Raw genomic sequence first — 21,058 nt, 5'->3', positions numbered from 1 at the left:
CAAAAACCATAGACTGCAAAGGTTATAGTAAAACAACTGACCCAATATGGGGTCAGATTTGTTCTTCCCTGTTAGAGTCTTGCAATAGAACGTATTTTACTCCAAACTCCAAAATTTTGGTTTGATGGGCTTCCCTGGTGGCTCAGAGGGTAAAGAATCTGCATGCAATGCAGGGTATGCAGGCAGGCACAGGAATCAAATTCCACAACAGGAGGACTGGGGTCCCATGGGAGTCTGACCCACGTGCCACTCCTTTGGGTCTCAGCCAAACACAACCTGGAGCACATATCCGAGGTCCTCATGCCCGAGTCCCTGCCTGTCACGGCCTTGATTTAACCCACAACATCCAGAATCCAGTGTGTTAGCAACCCCGATGCCCAAGACCCACTTCCTACCGGGCAGCCCCCGGAGCCTGGAACCCTTCTCTCCCAGCACCAGCCCACGCCCTTCCGCCTGCACCAAGACTACAAGTCCCAGCGTGCAGCGCGGCCCTTGTACTGTCCCGCCGGCCCACGTTGGCATCCGCCGGGGGCGCGCCGCCCGGAGCACGTGCGCGCTGACGTCGACGTGCCAACGTGACTGGCGGTTGCGGCGCTCTGAGTTTCTGGGCCCGCACCGGTTCCAATCCGGCGGCGGGAGCTGTGGGCCCGCGATTCAGTTTGAGGGTGCCGCGCTGTGTAAATTTGCGAGGCCGTTGGGAAGGGCCGTCTCTTGTAGCCTCTTCCCCTGGGCCTGCGGCTCCGCGTCCCAGATGGACAAGGTGTGCGCCGTGTTCGGAGGCTCCCGGGGCATCGGCAGGGCGGTGGCCCGCTTGATGGCCCAGAGAGGCTATCGACTGGCCATCGTCGCCCGGAATCTGGAGGGGGCCAGAGCCGCGGCCGGGGACCTGGGCGGTGGGTACCGACCGGGGTCGCACCCCCTCTGCGCGGCCGGTGTGGGTCTGAGAAGCCGTCTTGTGCGCCCTCCGCCCGCAGGCGGCAGACCCGCCGTGCTGAGGGGCGGCGCAGGCGTGCTTGGGTCTCGCGAGGAGGCCCGCGCCTCGGGCGTGTGCGCATGTGCAGGCAGTGCCGCCTTGGGCATCCGGGTTGTGGGTGGGCTCTTTTCCTGGCGTCCGCAGCGTTGAAGCACTGTATGCCTTGATGACCTTCACCAAGGGACAGTGAGATTGTTCCGCCAGATTCCGCTTAAGTCCCGTTTTCTCCTGTCTATTAGAAATGGATTCGCAGTTGGTTTGCGAATTTCAGTCTCTGGCTGGTAGTGAGACGGGGTGCTGTGAAGGTTCGAGCTCGCAGCTAAGAGTTAGGAGGGCTGGGCTCAGAGGCACCTTGTTCACTGTCGGGGCACCTTTACGCAACGTCACCCCGACTTCACATAGGCCTCCAGAGCTTTAAGAAGGTAATTTTAGTGTTAATGTACCACGCAAGGTTAGCCAGAAGACAAAGAATTGTTTACCTTTCCTTTTTTTTAAAAAAAAAATGGCAGTGTTAAGTGGTATAATGTTGATAAAGATTGCTTTCTTTGAAGTTGAATTTTTTTTTTTTTTTTTGTATTTAAACATTCGCAGAAAGTGGACTTTAAAAACCAGGTAACAGTTTTTAGTAAATTTTTTTTTTTTCATGATTTTGTGCTTTCAACATTTTAAAAAATGGCTTCTTGCTTTGTTTCATCCCTTCTAATAGTCACGCTATAATACTAGCTATATAAGATTGTGCTATAGTTTAAACAGAAAAAACGGTAGTGTTTATTTCAAAGCCAGGAAACCAGTTCGACAAGAATGTAACTGAATTAAACATTAAGCTTATGTATGCAAGCGTGTTCAGTCGTGTCCCACTCTTTGCAACCCCACCGACAGTAGCCCCGCCAGGCTCCTCTGTCCATGGAATTTTCCAGGCAAGAATACTGGAATGGGATGCCGTTTCCTTCTCCAGGGGGTCTTCCCAGCCCTGGGATTGAACTCTTGTCTCTTGTGCCTCCTGTATTGCAGGCAGATTCTTTACCACTAAGCCACTGGGAATGTATCAAGTTTCCAAAAAAGGAATATAAAACTGAGAAAACTGCTGAATTAAGTGGCATAGGGTCAGTGTCAAAACTGTAAATATTGGTAGGTGACTCATACAAAGTGTTATGAACATGAGAAAGGTGCTCCCGCACTTTTGTTGATTAAAAAAGTGTTTTAAGGTTGCATAATTTGCTCCTGCTTGTTCCCCACCTTCCTCCATCCAGTTTCTTAGACTGAACTCCATGAGATCAGGAATCTGGAACTTAATCGTCCTTTATCTCAAGTTCTGGATAGAACAGATGTAAGGCTTCCATGGTGGCTCAGATGGTGAAGAATCCGTCTGCAATGCAGGAAGACACGGGTTGGATCCTTGGGTTGGGAAGATCACCTGGAGAAGGGAATGGCTACCCCCGCCAATATTTTTGCCTGGAGAATTCCATGGACAGAGGAACCTGGTGGGCTATAGCCTGAAAGGTTGCAAAGAGTCAGACCCTACTGAGTGGGGCATGACTGAATGATTGACACTACTACACTAGCTCATCGTAGTTGTTTGATGAATGTGTACTGAATCATGTTTACAAACAAGGTATACTTTATTTGTAACTTTAATTTTGTTGTGTAGGAGATCATCTGGCATTGAGCTGTGATGTTGCCAAGGAACATGATGTTCAAAATACATTTGAAGAGATAGAGAAAAACTTAGGTCGCGTTAATTTTTTGGTAAATGCAGCTGGAATTAACAGGTTGGTCACAAATTTAAGTACATTTCTAATTTTTTTCCTCCTAATTTTCTTTTGATTAATATGAGTTAGTATATTAAATTGTTTTACTTCTAATTGGAAGCAAAGGTATGTATTTTAAAATTTGGTCTGCAAGCTGCACGCTCTTTTCATTGTTTTATATTGAGATTATAATAAGGGTTTCATTTAGTTTTTTGTGTGTCAAAGTGTTATTACAGGGAAAAAACCCCTTTAAACTAAATGTGTGCTATTGGAATAGTTATATGTGTGTGTAGTACAGGTATAATATGATGCCTGGAAAGTGTACATATTAGGGGTACAGTTTAGTTTTACCATTGTAATCAACACTCATATTGAGCTGAAGAACTTTACCAGAAATCCAGAAGACTCTCTTGTTTTCTTCCCAGTTAGTACTTCCTTTTAGGTGACCACTGTCGTGACTATTTATGTTTCCTTGCAGATCAAGTTTAAAATGGGCTGTCCAGGTGTTCTAACTCAGAGGCAAAGCTCTTCTTATATTCTACTTCTGGAAAAATAATGTTATCTATTTGTTGATTTTAATTTGTCTTGCCCCATTTTTAAATCACATGGGATTGTTTTGGTTTGATTCTGCTTTTTGGTAGGGATAACCTGTTAGTAAGGACAAATGCTGAAGAGATGCTGTCTCAGCTCCACACTAACCTCCTGGGCTCCATGCTGACCTGTAGAGCTGCCGTGAGGACGATGATTAAACAGCAGAGCGGGTCCATTGTGAATGTGGGTGAGTCTTCACCTCTGCGTGTGTGGTATTATCTATGGCACCACAGAAATTTAGTCAACTGATTTGCAGTTTATTTACCTGTGAAACTTGGACAGAATGTGTCTTTGTTATCCATGGAAAAAGGATTTTATTAACTGATTAATAGGTGAAGCAGGAATCACCAATCCACATCCTTCTAGCGGTCAAGCAGGTGTTATGGAGTGACACCACCGGGCACTGGGGCAGTGACAGCTCACGCTGGGAGACACATGACCTCAGGCACCCAGCTTTGGTGTCCAGAGGCTGTGTGGAATAGCCCCGATCCAGCAGGTTGTTGCTGTGCACAAATATGGTTCAGTGTGACCCGATATTTTGCATATTTAAGAGAAATTGGACATCCTGATTCTTACATGAAACCAAATTTTCAAAATGTGATCAAGGAATGAAAAACTTGTAGTTGGTGAGGGCTAAAAAATGACTTCTGCAGTGACTGCGTGTGTCACTAGTAAATCCAGCACAGAGGTCTGGGAGGTTTTCTTAAGAGAATAACCTTTAAGAGAATAACCTTTTCAGTGTTTAGAATGGATGTTATGTAATTCCTGGGCTTCAGGTCACCTGCCCTACAGGGCAGAGTAGAGTATGTGCCTGTAGACTTTAAAATGCAGAGTGACTTGAAATTTCGTTTCAGTGTGGTGGTTTGAGACTAGCAGCATGCCTGCCATCTCCCATTTAAGCCGTGATACCTTATAGGCCACAAAAAAGGGATGCTGCTCTTCGAGTAGGTGACCCTACTCTAATACAGGAACTGTCTTTCCAAGCCAGAATACAGAGTGCTTCCTTTTTGATATTGACCAAAGGAAAGAATATTGTGCTAGTAACAATTAGAACATTTTGGGCATGTACCCTTAAAAATGTGAGAGGTCGATTTCTTCTAAAAGATTCGTAACTAAGTTGACTTTTGCCTTCTGACATAGCCAGATAATGATATGGCTTCTTGTAAGCTGGTATACTACCACATCCTGGGAAAGGAGGGTGTATTTGTTCAAGTCTAAAACATGCCCTTTTTAGACATACATAAAACAAAATCTCATATCAGTCTTTTGCTTACATGCAGACTTTTAGACTTGTGCTGTAAGTCAATAAAATAGACTATTGAAAATAATTTAGGAGACTCTTATGACCAAAGAGGTTACTGTAAATTTCTGGAAAGACGTTGGTATTTCAAAAGTTACTGCTTTGCAGAGGAACAGCTGTGTGGTGGAACCTCGGCTGCTCAAGCCTCCTGCTCAGCCTTGCCTCCAAGTCTGTATTTTTCCTTTTGTGTTTCTCCTTGTTGCTCTTCCTCCCCCAAATCCCTTTCTCTATCCAGCTGCATTTCCTCTGTCTGATCAGTGACTTTTCTCACTCTCTCTGTACTCATCCTTTCTCTTCCTTTGTCTTTAACTGACATGTAATACCTAATGTGGATAAATATTTTATCCTTGGACTTGCTGATCATAAGAAGTATGTGGAGTGTTTTTATTTTCTAAAATTAAATTACTTTCTCAAAAATTTTATGAAGTTCTTGATTACTTTTTATATTACATGAAGTTAAGTTACACGGCTCAAAATAGCCTGGAGTTAAAACTCCCCTCCAGGTCCTCCCCACCATTCTATGCAAAACAAAGAACTCTCTCACCCAAATTAAAAAATGGACTTTAAGGCTGATTATGCCCAGCTCCCACCCAGTCCAGCCTCTGGCTGATCTCCAGAAATCCTTGCCCCAGCCGTTTAAGAGATAACTCCTCCGAACAACCTTGGAGAAGAACAGGCCCCCTTAAGACAGTAGCTTTCCACATACATGCCTCTATATGCTTACTGTTTTCTTGGGTTAGTGCATCCACTCGCTAATCTCACTGCTGCCCCTTCTGCCTCATTAAAGGTGATCTGTTCCTGTACAGTGCTAGTCTCATTCTTTTCCCAAACCTCGCCTTCTCTAACTCTTTACCCTACATTACATATACAGGTCATTGATGCAGAAAATGACTTCCCCAATTTCTGTTCTGCAAGAATTTATTTGCATACAGTTGATACTTGGGTTATAAATTATTCTTTCATATTCATATAATTGAGCCACCCAAGAATCTTTATATTAGGCAGTACAAGTTGATACATATCTGAAGGTAACTAAATTGCAATTTTACAAGAAGTTTACAATAGAAGCTTTGCTAATTTAATCAACAGTAGTTGAAATTTAGTAAAATTTTTCTTCGAATGAACTGTTTTTTAGCTGGAAATAAAAACTTTGTGCCTGTGTTATAGGTCATAAAATCAGTCTTTACCTGGCTTGTCGGTTCTGGTTTTAACCTCTTCCTCCTGGAAGCCTCTATAAACTCTGTAGACTTTTTATCATGCTTCCCCTCCTCAGAGATGAGCGTGGGTTCCTGTGACTTAGTGGATCAGTTCTCAGCCACCGCCTAGTCCTCCGGGTTCTACGGGAGTTTTCTTTGGCTCCTGTTTCTGAGCAGACTCAGACTCTAAGTCTTGCTACTCAAATGACAATGGTTAGAATTCCTCATTTTAGCAAAGAACAAGGTAAGGGTGTGTACCTTGTTTGTTTACTATAGACTATCTGAATGTGCAGAATAATAACCCTATGAATGTGGTTTGAATTTGCTCTCATTTCTTTTTCTAGGAAGTGTTGTTGGTCTAAAAGGCAATTCTGGCCAGTCTGTATACAGTGCCAGTAAAGGAGGATTAGTCGGATTTTCACGTGCTCTTGCCAAAGAAGTAGCAAAAAAGAAAATTAGAGTGAATGTAGTTGCACCAGGTCAGTGGAAACTTCTTTTTTCTTTTAATTTATGTGAATCTGTGGTTTTATAAAATAATAGCAAAGGCTGGTCTTGTGTCGGTAAGTATGCCATCGTCACCAAGCACTCTCAGAGGTCTGGGGACAGGAGCAGGGAACCCACAGGGGACATGGAGCAGGGTGGTGGTGGGATTTGAACTCTGTCTGATGGAGCTGGGGGCCGAGACTCATGCCAGGCACGCTGCATCCGTGCTGGACACAAGAGAAACTCCCCATTTAAAAGTCAGGTATAACTTGGAACTCTCAAGAACTGAATGTACGAATGTCAAGTAAGTGGGGTGAGGCGTGTTGGTGACGTATATACTGCAGTTGAGTGGGCCGAAGTTGTGTCCCTCTGCAGAACTGTTTGCATTTTAATTGTCTTTGTCCTCTTTGGGGATGTGTTACCGATTTGCTACTCACTGGGATACAGTGTTTGCTAATTTAGACATTGTCAGTTTGTCAAAGCATAACTTTTCAAACAATGCATCCATTACCTAATATAGTCCCTGCATCTAGATTAAAGAAGTAACACATCTGTATACTTAAAATATCTGAAGAGCACTGTCGTATGATGTGCTTTTCATAACAGCACGAATCAGAGGAGGCAATCCAACAAGGCTGCCTTGGTGATGTCCTTTGTACATTCCATGGCATCATTGGCTGCAGTAACTGACCTACTGATAACCTCAGAGACTGCGGGTTTGGTTCCAGATACCGCAGGAGAGTGCGAATCACAGTAAAGCAATCAGCAAACTTTGTTTCCCAGTGCATATAGAAATTACGTTTATACTATACTGTAGTCTATTAAATGTGCAGTAACACTGTATCTAGAAAACCAGTGTTCATACCTTAATTTAAAAATACCATAAGATCCTCTTTGACCCATCTCCTAAAGTAATGGAAATTAAAAAAAAAGCAGATGGGACCTAATTAAGCTTAAAAGCTTTTGCACAAAAAAGACAATACAAATAAGATGGAAAGGCAGCCCTCAGAATGGGAGAAAATAATTGCAAACAAACAACTGACAAAGAATTAATCTCTAAAATATATAAGCAGCTCATGCAGCTCAATATGGGAAAAACAGACAACCCCATCAGAAAATGGGTAGAAGACCTAAACAGACATTTCTGCAAAGAAGACATCCAGATGAGCAATAGATACGTGAAAATATGCACCACATTGCTCAATAAGACACATGTAGCCCAGCATTACCTGTAGCACTATTTACAGTAGCTAGGACATGGAAGCAGCCTAGATGTCAATCAACAGCTGAATGGATAAAGAAGCTGAGGTACATATCAGTTCAGTCGTGTCCGACTCTTTGTGACCCCATGAACTGCAGCACGCCGGGCTTCCCTGTCCATCACCAACTCCCGGAGCCTACTTAAACTCATGTCCATCACATCGGTGATGCCATCCAACCATTTCCTCCTCCCACCTTCAGTCTTTTCCAGCATCAGGGTCTTTTCCAGTGAATTGTTTTTTTGCATCAGGTGGCCAAAGTATTGGAGTTTCAGCTTCAGCATCAGTCCTTCCAGTAAATATTCAGGACTGATTTCCTTTAAGATGGGACTGGTTGGATCTCCTTACTGTCCAAGGGACTCTTGAGTCTTCTCCAGCACTATAGTTCAAAAGCATCAATTCTTTGGCACTCAGCTTTCTTTATAGTCCAGCTCTCACATACGTACATGACTACTGGAAAAACTATAGCTTTGACTAGACGGACCTTTGTTGGTAAAGTAATGTCTCTGTTTTTTAATATGTTGTCTAGGTTGGTCGTAACTTTCCTTCCAAGGAGTAAGTGTTTTTAATTTCATGGCTACAATCACCATCTGCAGTGATTTTGGAGCCCAAGAAAATAAAGTCTGTCACTGTTTCCATTGTTTCCCCATCTATTTGCCATGAAGTGATGGGGCAGGATGCCATGTTCTTAGTTTTCTGCATGTTGAGTTTTAAGGCAGATTTTTCACTCTCCTCTTTCATTTTCATCAGGAGGCTCTTTATTTCTTTGCTTTCTGCCATAAGGGTGGTGTCATCGGCTTATCTGAGGTTACTGATATTTCTCCTGGCAATCTTGATTCCAGCTTATGCTTCATCCAGCCCAGCATTTTGTATGATGTACTCTGCATATAAGTTACATAAGCAGGGTGACAGTATACAGCCTTGACGTACTCCTTTCCTGATTTGGAACCAGTCTTTTGTTTCATGTCCGGTTCTTACTGTTGCTTCTTGACCTGCATACAGATTTCTCAGGAGGCAGGTCAGGTGGTCAGGTATTCCTATCTCTTTAAGAATTTTCCACACTTTGTTGTGATCCACACAGTCAAAGGCTTTGGCATAGTCAATAAAGCAGAAGTAGATGTTTTTTCTGGAACTTTCTTGCTTTTTCGATGATCCAGTGGATGTTGGCAGTTTGATCTCTGGTTCCTCTGCCTTTTCTAAATCCAGCTTGAACATCTGGAAGTTCGCAGTTCACGTACTGTTTGAAGCCTAGCTTGGAGAATTTTGAGCATTACTTTACTAGCGTGTGAGATGAGTTTAATTATGTGGTAGTTTGAACATTCTTTGGCATTGCCTTTCTTTGGTATTGGAATGAAGACTGACCTTTTCCAATCCTGTGGCCATTGTTGAGTTTTCTAGATATGCTGCCATATTGAGTGCAGCATTTTCACAGCATCATCTTTTAGGATTTGAAATAGCTCAACTGGAATTCCATTACTTCTGCTAGCTTTGTTCATAGCGATGCTTCCTAAGGCCCACTTGACTTCACATTCCAGGATGTCTGGCTCTAGGTGAGTGATCATACCATCCTGGTTATCTAGGTCGTGAAGATCTTTTTTGTATAGTTCTTCTGTGTATTCTGACTTCCCTGGTGGCTCAGAGAGTAAAGCATCTGCCTATAATGCAGGAACCTAGGTTCGATTCCTGGGTTGGGAAGATCCCCTGGCGTAGGGCATGGTAGCCCACTCCAGTATTCTTTAGGGCTTCCCTGGTAGCTCAGACAGTAAAGCATCTGCCTGCAGTGCGGGAGACCTGGATTCAATCCCTGGTTCGGGAAGATCCCCTGGAGGAAGAAATGGCAACCCACTCCAATACTCTTGCTGGAAAATCTCATGGTCCGAAGAGCCTGGTAGGCAACAGTCCGTGGGGTCGCAAAGAGTCGGACATGACTGAGAGACTTCACTTTCACTTTCTGTGTATTCTTGCCACCTCTTCTTAATATCTTCTGCTTCTGTTAGGTCCATACCGTTTCTGTCCTTTATTGAGCCCATCTTTGCATAAAATGTTGCCTTGGTATCTCTGATTTTCTTGAAGAGCTCTCTAGTCTCCCATTCTATTGTTTTCCTGTTTCTTTGCATTGATCACTGAGGAAGGCTTTCTTATCTTTCCTTGCTGTTCTTTGGGACTGTGTATTCAGATGGGAATATCTTTCCTCTTATCTTTTGCCTTTAGCTTCTCTTCTTTTCTCAGCTATTTGTAAGGGCGCCTTAGACAACCATTTTGTCTTTTTCCATTTCTTTTTTTGGGGGAAAGTCTTGGTCCCTGCCTCTCCTGTACAATGTATCGAACCTCCATCCATAGTTCTTCAGGCACTGTATCTATCAGATCTAATCCCTTGAATCTATTTCTCACTTCCACTGTATAATCGTAAGGGATTTGATGTAGGTCATTGCTGAATGGCGTAGTGGTTTTCCCTGCTTTCCTCAATTTCAATGTGAATTTGGCAATAAGGAGTTCCTGGTCTGAGCCACAGTCAGCTCCCAGTCTTGTTTTTGCTGACTGTATAGAGCTTCTCCATCTTTGGCTGCAGAGAATATAATCAACCTGATTTTAGTGTTGATGTCCATATGTACAGTCTTCTCTTGTGTTGTTGGAAAAGGGTGTTTGCTATGACCCACGCCTCCACTGGAGACTCCTGGACACTCACAGGCCTGTCTGGGTCACTGCTCCTTTCTCCTGGGCCTTGGTGCACAAGGTTTTGTTTGTGCCCTCCAAAGGTCTGTTTCCAGCCCTGTGTAAGTTCTGGTGGCTCTGTGGTGGGGTGAATGGCGACGTCCTCCAACAGGGCTTAAGCCATACCCAGGTCTGCTGCACCCAGAGCCCCTGGGGCAGGCCACTGCTGACCCGGACCTCCACAGGAGACATTCAGACGCAGTTCTGGCTCAGCCTCTGTGGGTCGGGCCTGCATTTTGTGCCCTTCCCAGGTCTGGGCAGCTGGGCGAGCAGGTGCTTGGCAAGTGTGCCATCCCAGGTGGGCCGTGTGTCTCAATCACCTCCCTGGTCCCGGCCGCTCAGCTTTCCGGGTACGCCGTGTGTCTCCTCTGGAGAGCTGATAGCAGGCTGTGACCCTCCTGGCAGATGTCAGCCATCCAGGATCTCAGGAGGACGTGGTTAGCAGCTGGGAGCCTGCTCACAGTTTGGTGGAAGATGCTCTGGGGCTGAGACTGTAGCAGCCCCTTGCCTTCCAGCTGTCAAGCCTGCCTCTCTGCCTCCGGGCGGGGAGGGGCTGGCTGGCTGTGTTTGGTAATCTTTGGTATTGCTCAGTCCTTTGTTCTGTGTGAGGGCCAGGCTGCATGATAGGTTGTTAGGTTAGAGCCTTTCCTGGGCTGCTCTCTTTTCTGCAGTTAGGTGTGCATTCTGTGGGTGGTTTTTTTTTTCTCCCAGTTATGTTGCCTCTGAGATTCCAGGTCTCCCTACAGACCCATCTGTGAGAGGGTTTTCTACTGTGTGGAAATTTCTCGTCCTTCACGACTCCCTCCCCAGGACAGGTCTCTGTCCCTAACTCTTTTGTCTCTCTTTTTGTCTTCTATATTTTCTCCTTCTTCCTTTCGAAGAGAATGGGCCGCCTTTCTGGGTACCTGGTATCCTACACCAGTGTTCAGAAGTTGTTTTGTGGAAGTTGCTCAGCATTCAAATGATTTTTTGATGAATTTGTGGGGGAGAAAGTGGTCTCCCCGTCCTATTACACATGGAATATTACTTAGCCATAAAAAGGAATGGATTTGATTCAGTTGAACTGGGGTGGAGGAACCTACAGTCTGTGAAGTAAGTCAGAAAGAGAAGAACAAATATTGTATATTAGTACATATATATGGAATCTAGAAGAAAGCTATTGATGAACCTGTTTACAGGGCAGCAGTAGAGACATACACACAGAGAATAGACGTGTGGACACAGAGCATGTGAGGGGAGCAGGGCATGAACAGGGAGAGGAGCCTTGAGACATGTATTACTGTACGTAAAATAGATGGCTGATGGGGAGTTTCCGTATAACGCAGCGCTCAGCCCACTGCTCTGACAACCGGGAGTTGAGATGGGGGTGGGTGGGAGGCAGGATCACGAGGCAGGGTTTCTGTCTGTACCTGTGGCTGAGTCACACTGTTGAGCGGCAGGAACCAACACAGCATTGTAAAGCAGTTATCACTCCATTTAAAAAGAAACTAAAAAATACTTTATTGCTAAAAAATGTTAACCATCATTTGAGCCTTCAGCAAGTCAGGCTGTAGTGCTGACATCAAAGGTCACTGATTACAGACACCACAACAAATAACAGTATAAAGAACAGTCAGAAATACAATGTTCAGTATAATGAACAGTCAGAGTCATGAACTGAGCAAAGGCCGTTGGGAAAATGGCAGGTAGACTTGCTTGATCCAGAGTTACCACAAACCTGCAACTTGTAAAAAAACCAAAAATGCAGTATCTGCAAGGCCCCTTAAAACGAGGTTGGCCTGTACTCCAGAAAGCCAGTGTTTGTACAGAGAAGAAGGTGTTAATATCACAGGTCACATATGTTTGTTTTCAAAATGGAGAAGATGCCTTTCCCTGGGTGTCATCGTGCCTCAGAGAGCTACCCTGTATTCACATTAGAATTTCAACACAGAGAAAAATTTGAAGGAAAAAAGATACTTTACAGAGACTCAGGAGGGAGAAATTCTTTTGAAAAGTGACTCTGAAGTAGTCAATTTTAACAGGGATTGTAGCTGTGAAGGGGCCTCTGTGTGATACAAACTTTAGGTATCTTTGTGTTTTTCATAATATGGTCTTTCTAAACTGTCTGGATCTTCCAATTTTACAACTTTTACCTTTATGTTATTTGCCTTTTGACAAATTACTAGTTTATAAATATTGCCTGGATTAGTTGAGACTAATAAAAAGGTGCTAAAACTCAAATCTGGTTATGACTTGTGAGCTGGTGTGAAGGTAGGCTTGGTTATTGCACTTTCAAAGACAATGAATGCCCTTCTTACTCTTGCTGGCTGCACGGGACCTCTGTCCCACATGCTGAGGGCCCTGTGGCCAGTGCGCTGGGGGTTCGCGAGGAGGCTGAGGGCGACCTGGGCCACTCTGTCCAGTGTGGCCCAGAGCTGTCGACCGGCAGGGACCAGGGCACCGTCAGGAGTGTCCTGCGTCCCCGTTGAGTGTTAGTCAGACACTAGCTCCAAATCCATAAACGTTTGAGAAGTGACACGATGTAGGTGCATCTTTGTTTAAAAGGTAATCCCGAGCGGCCTTGTGGTCGTCACAGCGCTGTGAGGTGTCTGTGCTTCGTGCGGCCTGGTTGGGTGTTGGTGTTAGCCGACTTCAATGTGTAAAGTAGATGATGTGTGGTTTGGGGGGTCTCTTATGTGCTTCCCACTTTTCGGATTGCAGGAGTGTGGGTGATGAAGAGTCAGCTCTCGGTCACAGTGAGCTACAAGCTGCATGGTTTGAGCGTGATGCAAGTGAGCCTCACTCCTAGTAATTCATTCAACAGACTCCCCGAGTGTGTCCCGTGTGCCAGGGCTGGCAGCGTTCCAGATTACAAACACGAATAAGGTGTTTGTGTCACAGGGAATGAGGTGCAGTGGGAAAGACAGGCGTGTAGACAGATAATTACACTGCCACGTGATGAATGCAAAGTAGGTACCCGCATGATGCTATGGAAACGCTGGAGAAGGAATGCTTAATTTTGTCAGTCAATTGTTGTCAAGGAAACAGACTAAACAGTGTGAATCCAGTTTGTGTCCAAAGGGAAATTTTATGAGTGTCAGGGAAGTGTGCTTGTATTGCCTTTCTAGAGATACTATTTTCCAGTGCAGTTTACACTGCAGGAAAGAAAAAACCTGTTGCCAGAAATGTGGACATTGAGTGGAGTGACCTTTATTGTATTACATGGGCTATAGTGTGGCATGTGGCGCTGGCTGTGCCGTAAGCCTGGCCTGAGCGTGCTTCATTCGCCAGCGGTGAGGTTCACGCTGGAATGGCCGCGTCTGACTGAGTCTGTGGATTGTTCATTAGCGCAGCTTTAGATAGTGATTTCAACCACATTCTTCAGATCTTTGAACAGAGCTGAGAAACATCAGAATTAATATTTTTATATTTTTTAATTGAAGGATAATTGCTTTTAGACTTTTGTTGCTTTCTGTCAAACATCAGCATGGATCACCCATAGGTATACATGTGTCCCCTCCCTCCTGAACCTTCCTCCCACCTCCCTCCCATCCCACCCTTCTAGGTTGATACAGAGCCTCCGTTTGAGTTCCCTGAATCATACATCAAAGTCCCATTGGCTGTCTATTTCACATGTGGTGATGTAAGTTTCCACTTCACTCCCTCCATACATCTCACCCTCTCCTCCCCTCCCCCTGTGCCCATAGGTCTGTTCTCTATGTCTGTTTCTCCACTGCTGCCCTGAAAATAAATTCCTCAGTACCATCTTTCTAGATTCCGTATGTGTGCGTTAGTAAAAGGTATTTATCTTTCTCTTTCTGACTTACTTAACTCTGAATAATAGGCTCTAGGTTCATCCATTAAGTCATCAGAACTGACTCAGATGTGTTCCTTTTTATGGCTGAGTAATATTCCATTGTGTGTATGAACCACAGCTTCTTTATCCATTCATCTGTTGATAGACATCTTGGCTGCTTCCATGTTCTAGCTATGGTAAATAGTGCAGCAGTGAACATTGGGTTACATGTGTCTTTTTCAATTTTTGTTTCCTCAGGGTATATGCTGGGTCATATGGTGGTTTTATTCCTAGTTTTTTAAGGAATCTCCATACCGTCTTCCATAGTGGTTGTATCAGTTTATATTCCCACCAGCAGTGCAAGAGGGTTCCCTTTTGTCCACACGTTCTCTAGCATTTATTGTTTGTAGACTTTGATGATGATCATTCTAACTGGTGTGAGGTAGTATCTCATTGTGTTTTTGGTTTTCATTTCTCTGATAATGAGTGATGTTGAGCATCTTTTCATGTGTTTAATAGCCATCTGCATTTCTTCTTTGGAGAAGTGTCTGTTGAGGTCTTTTTTCCACTTTTTGATTGGATTGTTTAATATGTTTATTTTTAATGTTAGTTTTCCTGGTCACCTTCAGATGGAGATGCCGATGAAGGAAAAATCAGTTAAAAAGCAAATCATAATAGGAAAAACAAAGAACAAGCAAATTAATAAATTAGCCTATCATTTGCTTCCTAATAATTTTTAACTTTTTAAAGATAAGTTAGTGGCTAATTTTGATATTACATTAGCAGTAAATTTCCCATGTTGATAAATGTTACTGATTATTATTGAACATGAGAAACAGAATATTTGATAAATTGCAGCTATCTGTTGGATACATTACTTTTAAAAGTGTGTTTTCAATAGATAACACAGACATATGGTACAAAATTCAGAAGTACAGAGAAGCTTAAAGTGAAAAGTGAGTTGTCCTCTGGTCATGCACTGCCGTCCTCGGAGGCAGCCCCTGCAACTGGTTTTCTCCGTGTTTCACTTAGAAGCTAGAAGTGTGTGTGTGTCGTTTTCTCTGCGGCTCATATATAAGCCATTGACGTGTGTGTGTGTGTGTGTGTGTGTGTGCTGTCCATGAGGCAGCCTCTGCGACAGCTCTGAGGGACTGGTGCAAAGAGCCAAGATACATGGGAGTTTTTGTGACGAAAACCAGGTCGTCAGAACATCACAAGATTACTGTTGACTAGAGAAAACCAGACCCCTCAAATTGAGGAACTTAGTGCTTCTCTGCGTATGGAGATGGAGTGTCCGGGCTCCCATCCTGAGCCCCTGCAGGCGCATGTTGGGGCGGGGTCCTCAGGGCTGAGGGCTGGCGGTGGGCAGCAGCCCGCCCGTGTCTGCCCGGAGGCCCCCAGGGCTCCGCCGTGGGGGCGCTGACTGCAGCAGCCTCTGTTTGCTCCTGTGGCAGCAGCACGTGTCATTCACAGCACGCACGTGTAAGAGGACACAGGCTGATGGAACTGCCTTCCTCATAGAGCAATCTCTGCTGGAGTTGATTCCGTGCTGTTGCATGTAGAACTGTTGTACTTTTTAAATAATGGCTTGGTGGCAGTGTAACTGACATAGCGTGATTCGCCATTTAGAGTGTCTGATGTACTGGGTTGAGTGCAGTCACACACTTGTTCCATCATCACTGTGACCCACTGGAGAACACGTATGTTCATCGTCCCAGAAGAAACCCTGGAGCCGTGAGCATTCAGGAGTCCCCATTTCCCTCAGTCGCCGCAGCCTTTCACAGCCTCTCACCCGCCTCCCATCTGTCCACAGAAGTGTGCGCTGCTGTGACCGCCGCGCCACTTTACTGCCTGAAGTAGAAGCTGGCGATGTGTTTCACGGGGGCGCGGGCAGCCATGTAAGCTGTGCCCCCTCAGCGGGCGCTTCCGCTGTTGTTTCTGATCTCTGGTTTAGCTGCTAACACTGACAGTACCTGTGCCATCCAGCCATCTCCTCCTCTGCCGTCCCCTTCTCCTCCCGCCCTCAATCTTTCCCAGCATCAGGGTCTTTTCTAATGAGTCAGCCCTTTGCATCAGGCGGCCAAAATATTCAACGAATGGAAGTGAGGAATTGAATTCTTATTCACGTTTGTATCCATCCACTTACCTTGTGCTAAGAGTTGGACCAAATATTTGGTGGTCAAATATTTTAGTGTTGAGTAACTCTTCATTGAATTAAACTGAATAAAAAATAAGGACTTGAATGTTTGATTATTAGCAAAATTCTATTTCCTAAAACAAGGTTTATTAATGATCTCAAATTAAATTTCCAGCAGGAATTTTTTTAATTGAGCAAGTGTTTCTTAGTGTCTAACCTTTTCGACTAAACAGGCACACATTTCTCTTTCAGGATTCATTCACACAGATATGACGAAAGACTTGAATGAAGAACATTTAAAGAAGAATATCCCTCTGGGAAGGTTTGGAGACGCCCTTGATGTGGCCCAGGCGGTCGTGTTTCTTTTGGAGTCTCCGTATGTGACAGGGCACGTCCTGGTGGTGGACGGCGGCCTGCAGCTCACCATGTAGCCGACTCCTGTCACTGTTGCTGGAGTCAGGGGCAGTCTGTGTTACACCTCTGTTTGCTAATCAAAGCTGCTGATGCTGCCGATGTTGGCTTCTGTCTTCATACAAGTATGTCTGTAAAGACAGTGTGAGAGCAGCTGCGTTTTCCAAATGACACGTGTCTTCTGGGCAGCGTTGGTGTGCAGTCCCTCCTTACAGGGTTACCTCCAGCCCTGGGGGCTTCAGATGTTCCCGCCCCTTACAGAACAGTGTCCATGTGTCTGTGCGTAACCTCTGTATACTGCACATCATCTCTGTTGTTGTTCCGTCACCTAGTTGTGTCCGACTCTCTGCAACCCCTCACACTGTAGCTGGCCATGCTCCTCTGTCCATGGAATTTTCCCGGCAAGAATATTGGGAGTGGGTTGCCATTTCCTTTTCCAAGGGATCTTCCTGACCCAGGGATCGAACCCTTGTCTCCTCAGTCTCCTGCGTTGGGAGGTGGATTCCTTACCACTGTGCACCAGGGAAGCCCAAATCTAAATCATTCTTAGATTACATATAATGCCTAGCACAGTGTAAATGCTGTGTAAATAATTGAAATACAGTGTAAATGCTATGTAAATAGTTGATTTTTAGAACTTTCAAAAACATACTTAGAAATTTAAAAACTTTAAAAAATATATTTTCTATCCATAGTTGGCTGAACCCATGGATGTAGAAGCCGGATGCAGAGGGCCAAGTGTCTAGACATTTTGCAAGTAATGAAAACAGATGTTATCTTAATTTATGCATTTTGTTACAAAAGTGGAAAAAATTACGTGATCTGATTGTCGTTAGATACTTTGTTGTGATAGCTTACGGTGAACAGTGTTGGATTCGTGATCTCCGTGATCTCCGAAGAAGAAGATTTAACTTTGGGACCAGGGACCTGGGTTGATCCCCCAAGAACTTTTGTGTAGCAGAGTTTTATTAAAGTGGAAAGGGACTGGGAAAGCTTCTGACACAGACTTCCGAAGTGGGTGGAGAGTGCCCCCTCACTAGTGTTAGCAAGGGAGGTATGTACTTTGTAATTGATTATTACAATGCGTCAGAAGAATGCCTCAAGGTTGTGAAAATTTTAGCAGGCCCACTCCCGCAATTTCATTTTAGGGTAAGGGATCAGAATTTAACAGCAGAGAGACCCCACCAGTCCCACCCCCATAGCGTGCGTTCTGAGACGCCAGGCTCAGCAGGAGGCTTTCGGGAGGAGCGACTGCCCTCAGGCAGGGTGCACTGTTGTTATACCGTCCTTGGAACAGAGTTTCAGCTGAGCTGTTTGTTGTGTAACCATCAGTTCTGGGCTTAAGGAAAAAATGTCTTATGTGACTAAGACTGAGGAATGTAGAGGGAAAATCTTTGTCCTTTCCTCCTGCTTGAGAACCCCAGACCTCTCTCTCCTCGGGGACCCCTGACTTGTTATCAGCCTGCCTAGGCACTGGCGCTCTCAGCTGCATTGGGCCAGATACTCTAGGAGTTAGCGTGGCAGGCCAAGACAGGTGCACCGAAGCAGGAGGACTCGAAGGGCATCAGGCAGGTGCCTTCACGAGCCTGCTGGGGCTGGCCAGTGTAGCCCTTTGCCCGTCCCCTGAATAGGCAGCTGTCACACAGGCTGAGAAAGACAGTCAGACACAGACCTGACTGTGGAGTCTGGGTTTTGAGTGGCACTGCGCCTCTGTGAGCCGCTGGGTACAACAGACCACACTGGACAGAGGAGTCTGGTGGGTACAGTCCATGGGGCCGGAGCTGGACGCAGCTGAGCGACTAAACAGCAAGTCTGGGTGGCTGATGTGTCCTGTGGAAATCTCAGGGGCGCTGTGGTTAACCCTTGGTTTTAGTACCTGGTCCAGCTGTGAGTTGCATAGACCTCATCAGCTTAGGATGTGGAACTGGTGTTTCTTGGGTTGCAGTTTTTTTTTTTTTAATTCCTCAAAACTCTCAATTTAGCTGGCTTCTTAAAAACAGCATAAGAAATAATGACATTTTAAAAATTAAGAATTTTTGCATTAATGAATATAATGATTCTTATGTGAAATTTTAGAAGAATAACAATTGTGAACAATCACTAGTAACCATGCAGTAACAGTGAGTGCAGTGTCTTTACAAGGAGCAGGTAAAGCATTAGTCTTGAATGAAAATACTTGTCTGAGATTAGAAATGACGCAAATTGTGTGAAAACATCAGATGATACCTATTTTGCATTGATCTTTTTTGTGAGAATAGCATGATAATTTTACTTACCACTGGGTTCATGTTGGTTTTTTATTGTTTCAAATGTTTTCAATATTGCATTTTAAAAAGTAATCTCTTTACAGTTTTATTGGAGCTGAACATGATTTTATGTAAACAGATTAATTTTACATTGAAAGTTGGTACAAAAGTATGAATAGGATATACGACATAAATGCAGACTGATAAAAATAAAAATAATAAAGTCAAATCTGTGTTCTAAATCAAGATTTGTGATTCCTTTAAAATTCTTTTAAACTGATCTTCAAAATAGTCTTTACTTGGCGAAGTCTATTCAGGAGGTAACAGGTCAGAAGTTTCTGTTATCAGCCAGGCTGCCTGCTCAGTGTAGACATGGCAGGCGCCTGCTGAACACCGGGTGGGGAAGCAGCAGGCGGCGGTTTCAAGCTCCGCAGACAGGACACGCCTTGCCAGCGCCTTGCCCGGGCCGGCTCCCCTCTGGCTCCTCACAAGGCCGCCTTGGCTGGCGGTCAGGAAGGAAACAGGTACCACTTGAAATAACGACACTGAGGTGTGAGTTACAGGTGGATTTAACATTCAGTTGTGTGTATTCACACGTTGAGAAATGAGCCCTTTTACACTGTCCACTGCTCCCGCCGACATGACTGGTGGAGGGTGGAGTGAGGCCGTGAAAAGGCACGGTGAGCCTCGGCCCCGGGTGCTCCGGGCCAGATGGCTGCAGCCGGGTGTCGGCTGTCAGCCACGTGCAGAGGTGCCAGAGCTTCAGTGACTTCTTAACAAGAAAACTTATCTGCAGCTGTAATCTGGTGCTTGTGTGCCAACAGTCCAGCCTGGATCAAGGGCTCTTTAGAAACTGGTTTATGGTTAAAGCTAGGGTTAACAGTTTTGCATGGAAGGTTTTTAAATTTGTGCCTCTTATTTTTTTTCCCCATAATCAGTTTTTTTTCTTTTTTTTTTTTAAATTTTTTTTATTAGTTGGAGGCTAATTACTTCACAACATTTCAGTGGGTTTTGTCATACAGTGACATGAATCAGCCATCAAGTTACACGTATTCCCCATCCCGATCCCCCCTCCCACCTCCCTCTCCACCCAACTCCCCTGGGTCCTCCCAGTGCACCAGGCCCGAGCACTTGTCTCATGCATCCCACCTGGGCTGGTGATCTGTTTCACCATAGATAATATACATGCTGTTCTTTCGAAACATCCCACCCATAATCAGTTTATAAGAGGATTTTAAACTGCTTTCTAGGAGAAAATTGTATGTTATAATCTTGGGGGTGATGATTTACATGAGGATGATTTAATGCGTATGCTTGTGTTATCTAGAATGAAGCAAGATTATTCTAAAATTCGCATTATGCCTTACATTGCTGGAACATTTTCCCAAGTTTTTAAGACAGAAATATGTGTAAGCTGAAAAGTCATACCACAGCCCTAACTTGAAAAACGTATGATACTTAATAATTTTAAAATTCCTTTTATATAATTATCATCTTTCAGTTACATTGTAAGCACCGGAGGGCAGAAACCATATTGTGTTTCCATTCCTTTGGTTAAATAACTCAGTAAATATTGGTTGAATACCAAGTGTCTTGTACTTCCTTTGATTCCTCCACCTTTCCCGTTCAGCCCTGAGAACATGGGGTACGTTTCAGAAGTGCGCTGATAAATCCTTACATGTTTGATTCAGGGTCATTTGGGCTTCCCTGGTGGCTTAGCTGGTAAAGAATCCGCCTGCAATGCGGGATAACTGGGTTCTGTCTCTGGGTTGGGAAGATCCCCTGGAGAACAGAAAGGCTACTCACTCCAGTATTCTAACCTGGAGAATTCCATGGACTGTATAGTCCATGGGGTTGCAAAGAGTCGAACTTGACTTAGCGACTTTCACGTCACTTCATCGGTCATTACACTATTCTATGGCGGTGCAGTGGGGTGGGTCACTGAAATGCATCTTGTTCTCTCAGTACACATCCTGAAATAGTCTGTCACTCAGCTTCCCTTCTGTATGTATCTCTGATCCTTACTTTCCATTCCTAACAATTCAAATGCTAAGCTCATCAACTGTTATCTCTTAAGCAACAGAAATAACCCAGAGTAATTACCAGCAATTTAATTTGGAATTCTTGGACTGATAATCCAAAGGGGAATGGTATTGGTATCAGCTGGAAAAAAATTTTCCCCCCAAATTTTAAAGACGTGTCAGCAGCCCGGTCCACGTGAATTTTG

General features: G+C 44.5%; 1 protein-coding gene across 1 annotated transcript; it reads left to right on the top strand.

The window, feature by feature from the left end:
- The first annotated feature begins 580 nt into the window (after positions 1–580).
- CBR4 (carbonyl reductase 4) lies at positions 581–19,084 on the top strand. The gene is made up of 5 exons (XM_065908146.1): positions 581–893; positions 2,622–2,742; positions 3,363–3,499; positions 6,153–6,287; positions 16,427–19,084. The coding sequence occupies exons 1-5, from the start codon at positions 752–754 to the stop codon at positions 16,603–16,605; spliced, it is 714 nt and encodes a 237-aa protein (XP_065764218.1). The 5' UTR covers positions 581–751; the 3' UTR covers positions 16,606–19,084.
- The last annotated feature ends 1,974 nt before the right edge of the window (positions 19,085–21,058 follow it).

Source organism: Muntiacus reevesi, chromosome 17, assembly GCF_963930625.1.
Source record: "Muntiacus reevesi chromosome 17, mMunRee1.1, whole genome shotgun sequence".
NCBI classification, from domain to species: domain Eukaryota; kingdom Metazoa; phylum Chordata; class Mammalia; order Artiodactyla; family Cervidae; genus Muntiacus; species Muntiacus reevesi.
The sequence above is the reverse complement of the archived record's forward strand: the minus strand, read 5'-3'. Positions and strand labels throughout refer to the sequence as shown.

Coding starts and splice junctions, on each gene's coding strand:
- CBR4 (XM_065908146.1), top strand. CDS start 752: ATGGACAAGGTGTGCGCCGTGTTCGGAGGCTCCCGGGGCATCGGCAGG. Junction 894..2,621: donor CGCGGCCGGGGACCTGGGCG/GTGGGTACCGAC, acceptor TTTGTTGTGTAG/GAGATCATCTGGCATTGAGC. Junction 6,288..16,426: donor AGTGAATGTAGTTGCACCAG/GTCAGTGGAAAC, acceptor TTTCTCTTTCAG/GATTCATTCACACAGATATG.